At 63.0% G+C, this 6,969-nt stretch overlaps 1 protein-coding gene across 2 annotated transcripts; it reads left to right on the top strand.

Annotated features, from left to right (window-relative positions):
* Positions 1 to 672: 672 nt before the first annotated feature.
* Positions 673 to 6,156, top strand: SLC16A8 (solute carrier family 16 member 8). Of its 2 annotated transcripts, XM_067698048.1 has the most exons (4): positions 673 to 1,780; positions 2,515 to 2,658; positions 2,900 to 3,721; positions 5,625 to 6,156. In XM_067698048.1, exons 1-4 carry the CDS (start codon positions 1,567 to 1,569, stop codon positions 5,939 to 5,941), a joined length of 1,497 nt encoding a protein of 498 aa, XP_067554149.1. In that variant the 5' UTR covers positions 673 to 1,566; the 3' UTR covers positions 5,942 to 6,156. The 2 variants fall into 2 exon arrangements, with proteins under 2 accessions (XP_067554149.1, XP_067554151.1); XM_067698050.1 differs by lacking the exons at positions 673 to 1,780; positions 2,515 to 2,658 and having other exon boundaries at positions 3,517 to 3,621.
* Positions 6,157 to 6,969: the final 813 nt, after the last annotated feature.

The following is a 6,969-nucleotide window of genomic DNA, read 5'->3' as shown; positions in this document are numbered from 1 at the left end:
GCTGGTGGGGTCTCTCCAGGGCAGGGCTGTGCCCTTTGTACCACTCGGACCCCCCAGGGCAGGGCTCTCTGTGTTCTCTGCCCGAAACTCCAGGCGGTGAAGGGGCCCCCCTATCTCTAGCTCTCCCTGGATGGGCCTGGGACGGGGGCCCCCACCACGCGGCCCAGCCTGGCCCTGTGCTGCGGTGGCTGCCTGGCCCTTCTCCCCTCCCAGCGGAAAGCCTCTTAGAGGGGATGGGGGTGGGGAACACTAAGCCCCAGGCTTGGGGGAGCGAGCTGTTGAGTGGCTGATCTGCGGGAAGCCTGGGAGTCTTCAGCTGCGGCCCCCATCGGGCTAGGCTTTCACAGGGGAGCCAGTGGGGCGGCCCCTCCCCGCAGGCCTCAGGAGATGCGAGGCTGGACACCCAAACCCACGGGACGGCTCAGGTAAGTGTGCAGCGACGGCTGTCAGGGACCACCTGTTGTCCTGGTCCTCAGGTGGCTGCAGCTGTGGTGACCAAGCCAGAACTTGGTCCTGGTGGGGCAGGGGCAGAGTCCCACGGGGCCCTTGGCATTGCCCAAGGCCAGGCGGGAGACCCCAGCGCAGAGGAGTTGCAGGAGGGAGGGAGGCTCCAGCTGTGGGCTGGTCTATCCTGCCTGTGAGGCCCCCCTCCTGGTCTGTTATGGGGGCAATAGGGGTGCTGTGTGAACCCCTGGGTGGAGCTCTGGAAATGTGGAGGTGTTGGGGGCTGCTAAGGGTTTGGAGGGCAGAGGGTCTCTCTCCCAGTGCCCCCTCAAAGGTCTGCATCTGTCCAGTGGAGCCAGAGATCTGACCCTCCCCACACCAAGATCCCCAGCTGGTCTGGGGTGTTCAGTCACCCACCTTACAGGTGGGAAAACTGAGGCTCAGCAAGGGGAGGGGAGCTGCCCAAGTCACGGAGCAAATCCATGGCTAAGCTGGGATGAATTGGAACTCAGCTCCCTTGGCTTCTGGGACGAGGCTAACATTGTTACAACATGTTTTGGTTTTCCTTTCATAATTTTCTAAATGACAATAGACATTCCTGATCACTGAGAAAAACCAGGTACCAAAAATCAAGGCCAAGGAGGAAAACGAACTCCACCCATTTTGCCACCGGCACTTGTCTCCCCCTCCACCCCACTCCTTGTTTGTTCCGTTGCCCTGAGACCCTCACATGTACACCCTGGGGACATTGCCGGTGCCCACACATGCCTCCGGTCACACACTGGCTGTCGGCTTTCCCACTCATCCGAACCCCCTCTCCTGACACTACTAGGTCCTGAGGGGCAAGGAGTATCCTCCAGAGGGAGTCTTCCTGAAGTTAAGACTCAGGTGGGAACGACTCTATTACCCACCCCTCATCCTTCACGCCCCTTGGAGGAGGGGAGATTCGGGGTGAGGTCCTACCTCGGTTTCCCCTCCTGGCTCCATTCCCCGAGCAGGGCTCCCGTGGGTAGCCCTGTGCCTCAGTTTTCCCACACCGGGGTCTCCATCCCCCTTTCTTGCCTGGGCTACAGATCCTCGCCGCTTCCTCTTGTCCCCTCTCCTCCAGCAGAGGCGGTGACGATGGGCACTAGAGGCCCCCGGCGGGGCCCTGGCCCCCCAGACGGCGGCTGGGGCTGGGCCGTGCTGGGCGCCTGCTTCGTGGTCACCGGTTTCGCCTATGGCTTCCCCAAGGCCGTGAGCGTCTTCTTCCGGGCGCTTATGCGCGACTTCGGCGCGGGCTACAGCGACACGGCCTGGGTATCCTCCATCATGCTCGCCATGCTCTACGGGACAGGTCAGCGCCCCCTCGCGGATCCCTCCCCCCTCCCCCAGGCCCAGGATTGAGAATCGGGATCAGGGACCAGGAGACACCCGACCCCTTGAGCATCTTCCCCCAGGCCCCTCGGGGTGGGCATGGAAACCCCTTCCTTCCTGTGGAAACATTAGCACCGGAGAGGGGAGCAGAGGGCAGGAGGGTGGCAGCGGCCAGAGGTGGAGCCCGCACCCAGGTGGCTGACCTGTCAAGCTTGGCCACCTGGAAGGGCCCCTCCATTTCTGTCAAAAGACCCACACCCGCCTGTGTTACAGGTGGGAAAACTAAGATCTAATTAAGATTCCCAGTCCCAAAGCTCTAACCACCTGTGGAGTGGGGGAGATGCTGGAGATATCCTGGCCAGGCAGCGTGGAGGGGTGGAGGAGAGGGATGGGGGAAGCCTGGGGAGGAAGGCGGCTCAAGCTGTGATTCCAGCTGTGAAGCTAATAAAGCGAATGGGGTCCGCCCCTTCTGCTTTATGTTCCGTGTTCTCAGGAGGGCTGGGGACCAGTATAGAGGCTCCTCCCCTGCATCCCCCCATATGGCTCTCTTTGGTCTGTCCCAGCCAAGCTAGTGACCTTGGCCACAACACTGCCCTCTATGAACCGGGGGTGACCTCATTCCTTCAAGCCGTCTTTCAAGGCTGGGAGGTACAAAGCCTGGAGTGTCTGCCACAGAGGGGTCCAGCCTGATTGGTGATCCTGCCCTGCCCACAGGCCCAGTGTCCAGCATCCTCGTGACCCGCTTTGGCTGTCGCCCGGTGATGCTGGTGGGTGGACTGTTGGCCTCGGCCGGCATGGTCCTAGCATCCTTTGCCACGCGCCTCCTGGAGCTATACCTGACAGCTGGGGTGCTCACAGGTGAGGGCGCCCACTGTTCTCCTCCTCGTGGGGGTCGGGGTGCAGGTGGGGGTCAGCAGCCCTTGCTGCAAGACCTCCTGTCCTCAGTTTCCCCACGAGGGGCGGTCCTCATCCTTCGGCCCCGTTCCCACCCCCCACCCCGGGGTCTGCACACCCTGTCGGGACCTCGCCCCTCCCTCCCGCCGGGGCCTGGGGTGGGGGCACCCTCGGGGAGCCCGCCACAGCACCGCCTTGCCCACAGGCCTGGGCCTGGCCCTCAACTTCCAGCCGTCGCTCATCATGCTGGGGTTGTATTTCGAGCGGCGGCGGCCTCTGGCCAACGGGCTGGCGGCGGCCGGCAGCCCCGTGTTCCTGTCGGCGCTGTCGCCGCTCGGCCAGCAGCTGCTCGAGCACTTCGGCTGGCGCGGCGGCTTCCTGCTGCTCGGCGGCCTCCTGCTGCATTGCTGCGCGTGCGGCGCCGTCATGCGGCCGCCACCCGGGCCGCGGCCGCGCAGGAACAGCGCGGGCGACGCTCCCGGGGAGGCGGAGGCGGACAGTGCGGGACTGCGCTTGCGCGAGGCGCCCTCTGGTGGCCGGACCCGCCGGCGCCTGCTGGACGTGACCGTGTGCACCGACCGCGCCTTCGCGGTGTACGCCGTCACCAAGTTCCTGATGGCGCTCGGGCTCTTCGTGCCCGCCATCCTGTTGGTGAACTACGCCAAGGACGCGGGCGTGCCTGACTCCGAGGCTGCCTTCCTGCTCTCCATCGTGGGCTTCGTAGACATCGTGGCGCGGCCGGCGTGCGGCGCCCTGGCCGGCCTGGCGCGCCTGCGGCCGCATGTCGCCTACCTCTTCAGCCTGGCCCTGATGGCCAACGGGCTCACGGACCTGAGCAGCGCGCGCGCGCGCACCTACGGCGCCCTTGTCTCCTTCTGCGTCGCCTTCGGCCTCTCCTACGGCATGGTGGGCGCCCTGCAGTTCGAGGTGCTCATGGCGGCTGTGGGTGCGGCCCGATTCCCCAGTGCGCTGGGCCTAGTGCTACTCCTCGAGGCTGTGGCTGTGCTCATCGGACCGCCCTCTGCCGGTGCGCGCCACAGGAGGAGAGGGTGACGCGGCCTAGTGCCCCTAAGCCCAAGGGAAGCCCCTCCCTATCCCAGATGGAACGTCCAGGGATGAGAGAGGGGAAGGGACCCATGGTGGGTGGGGAGGGGGGAGAGACAGCCCGGTGGGGTAGACTCCCCTTACCATGGCCAGTTAGCCTCCCTCCCCTCCAGGCGGTGCCAACAGAGGCCCAGTACAGGTTGCAGTCCCAGAATCAGAGCGGGGCCCTGCCCAGTGCTCAGTGCCCATACCTTTGAAACACTGTATCTGAGTGCTTTAGTGTCCCCAGCTTCTAAGGGTGACTGGAGTAGGGAGAGTCCTTGGGGAACCAGGAGCAGAGTGGGAGGGCTCATTACGCTCACAGAGAGGCGGGCACGGGAGGCTTCCACCGTGCACACCGCCTGCTGGGTGCTCTACACATCATAGGAAATCCTCATGACAAGGTGGTAGGGGAAGGCTTCCTGCAGGGGCTGGCATAAAGGCAGTCTCACAGGGCAGGGCAGGACCCCCCAGGAGAGGGCACAGGGAGTGTTTGGGGGACACTGTTCCTATACAAGTAAGGCAGGAGCTAGGATCAGAAAGGTGGGGGTGGGGGACATTAGGGTCTTGCTGGGTTGTCAAGTTATCCCTGAAACAGCAGGAAGCTTGCCTGTGAGCAGGAGAGAGCTGAGGTCAGGCTGTAGGATGGAGCAAAGATGGGGGCCGCCTTTGCTAGGGCCCAGGCTGCACCCGAGATGAGGTGAGCTGCCCATTCTTCCAGGGCTGGGCTAGCTGAGTGCCGTCAAGCTTTGTCACCTCACCTGACCTTGAATTTCCACTTCAGTGCAGTGGGAATTGCACTGAACCTGAACCTCTGTGTGAGCAGCCCCCAAACCCAACCACCAAAAGCTATAAAACCAGCCAGAGGCTCAGGGACCCATCTTCCATTTTCTTGGGTGACCCTGGGGTGGATCTAATAGGCAGAGAAGGCACGTGGGGTGAGAAGAAGGTGAGGGACACCACAGGGCTGTGTGTGGAAGGGGCAGGACTGGCTGGCTGGGCAGGGGTCAGGAAGGCAAGTTTGGGGTACTGCTCAGAGGGGCTCAGGCGGGCAGCTGGCTTGGAGGACTCCAGGGAACCTCCCCAAGGCCTCAGAGATACAGACTGAGAGGTCACAGCCTGGTGTGGACAGCCACAAGGATGCCTCCGAGAGAGGGGGGAGCCCACTGAGGAACCACACTTTAGGGGAAATATTTGCAATTAAAAGATTTTGCCGAGTATGAAAGTAACGTACCTGTGATAGAAAACTTGGAAAATACACAGAAGGAAACAAGAGTTCTACAAGCCCTGTCCCCAGCCCCCATGCTAATGATAGTTCAGTCCTGGGTACACGGGGCCTCCTGGGAGGGGGGGAGGCCTGGGGGTTGCGGGGAGAGCTGAGCCAGGCTCCTGAAGACCAAGGAGGTTGAGTGGAAAGAACAAGAGTTGGGGGCCCCCAGGAGAGCAGGGCTAAGCCCAGTGCTGTCCCCACTCCCAGGTCAAATACCCCCAGCTGGGCAAGTCCCAGGGTACATGTGGGGCTGGAATCCCGAGGACAGGAGGTCCCTTGTAAACTGTGAAGTGCTGCCTCACCAAAGGCCCCATATCACTTAAGAAATTGAGGTCCAGGGAGGTGAAGTGACAGTTTTAAGATCTCAAATGGCAGAATCCTCATGGATTTTTGCATCTGTAAAATGGGAACAAAGACTGGTCTCCGTGTGTGTGTGTGTGTGTGTGTGTGTGTGTGTGTGTGTGTGTGTGTGTGTTACCCGTGAGCTCCACCAAGAGCACTGCCCTTATCTGACGGTGTGGGTGTGAAGGGTGGGCTCCCCCGCAGGCCCTCACCTCCCCATCCGCCCTCCCCGCAGGCCGCCTGGTGGACGCGCTGAAGAACTACGAGATCATCTTCTACCTGGCAGGCTCTGAGGTGGCCCTGGCCGGGGTCTTCATGGCTGTCGCCACCAAGTGTTGCCTGCGCCGCTCTCAGGACGCCACGCCCAGCCCAGGCACCAAGGGCGGGGCCAGCGACACGGAGGATGCTGAGGCCGAAGTGGACTCTGAGCCCCTGCCTACCAGCGCCGAGGAGCCCGGTGGCCTCGAAGCCCTGGCGGTGCCGAGCCCAGGGACTGGGCCCTCGGAACCCGAGATGGAGGCAGAGCCGGGGCTAGACTCCGAGTCTGTGTAGCGCGGGGGCACTAGGTGGGGTGGCCAGGGACTTCAGGAATGGGGCTTCCCCTCTCAGAGCCCCGGCTGTCCCCACAGGGCCTGGCACATGGGAGGCTGCTCCGGTGGTCACCGCCAGGGTCCATGCAGGGAGCTGCCCCCCTCATCTGCCCACTGGCCCTGGCACGGCAGGGTGTGGGCCTGTGTCGATCTTAAGTCCATAAAGCTGAGCTGAAAGAGCTTCTGTTCCTGCGCCTCTGGCTGCTACCTGGGGGATGGGCTAGCAGGGAGTCTGAGAGGCTCCCCCTGGGGCCCTCCGACCCCCCACCCCATGGGTGTTGGGGAGGAAGTGGCAGAGGTGGAGGACGGCAGGGGAAAGTGTCCCAGCTCCAGCCCCGCTGCTCGGAGCTGTACACTGAAGCCCTCGCTGGCAGCACCTGCCGCTGGAGCAGCCCAGAGCAGAGAAAGAGCGCAGGTCCGAGTGGCGGGCTGGGGCTGGATCCTGGCCCTGAGCCCCGGGCTCCTCTCACACACTGGAGGTGGAGAGCACCTGACTCTATGACTCCATCCTGTGGACAGCAGGGGGGTGGCGGAGGGGAGACCGGCACCTGCCCTGCCCCCTCACCTTCCTAAGAGGGACCCTCCTCCAGCCCGGCTCTGGGTCTCCTCTCTCTAGGGGATAAACTCGGGTGTCCTGGGACCTTTGCTCTGGACACGTGTCCCTACGGACGCCACTGCGGACCCTGGCATCTGCTCCGCCGCCCACCAGTGGAGTCCCAGGGGTAGCTCCTCAATGGCACTTTGAGTCAAGTGCAGGGAGCTCCAGGTCTCACCCTGGCTGGAAGGTTTAGGGATCTGTTAAGTATTCATTCTCTTCCCACAAACTAGACACCCCTTTCCTTGCCTCCCTCCCTCCAAATCACCAGCTTGGTGACCCGGGCCCAGTGGAGGAAGCAGCCTTCCCACCGCAGACCCTGACTCCATTCATCCGTACTCCTCAGGGGAGCCCATTCCACTGGTGACCCCCTCCCCACTAGTCTCATTTTCCAT

This window comes from Pseudorca crassidens, chromosome 11, assembly GCF_039906515.1.
Source record: "Pseudorca crassidens isolate mPseCra1 chromosome 11, mPseCra1.hap1, whole genome shotgun sequence".
Taxonomy (NCBI): Eukaryota; Metazoa; Chordata; class Mammalia; order Artiodactyla; family Delphinidae; genus Pseudorca; species Pseudorca crassidens.
This window is presented reverse-complemented; position numbering and strand designations above follow the sequence as displayed.

What these genes read in the sequence shown, in the direction of transcription:
- SLC16A8 (XM_067698048.1), top strand. Translation starts at nt 1,567, where the DNA reads ATGGGCACTAGAGGCCCCCGGCGGGGCCCTGGCCCCCCAGACGGCGGC. An exon ending in GACAGCTGGGGTGCTCACAG is followed by an intron (nt 2,659 to 2,899) that starts GTGAGGGCGCCC and finishes CCTTGCCCACAG; the next exon opens with GCCTGGGCCTGGCCCTCAAC. An exon ending in CATCGGACCGCCCTCTGCCG is followed by an intron (nt 3,722 to 5,624) that starts GTGCGCGCCACA and finishes CCCTCCCCGCAG; the next exon opens with GCCGCCTGGTGGACGCGCTG.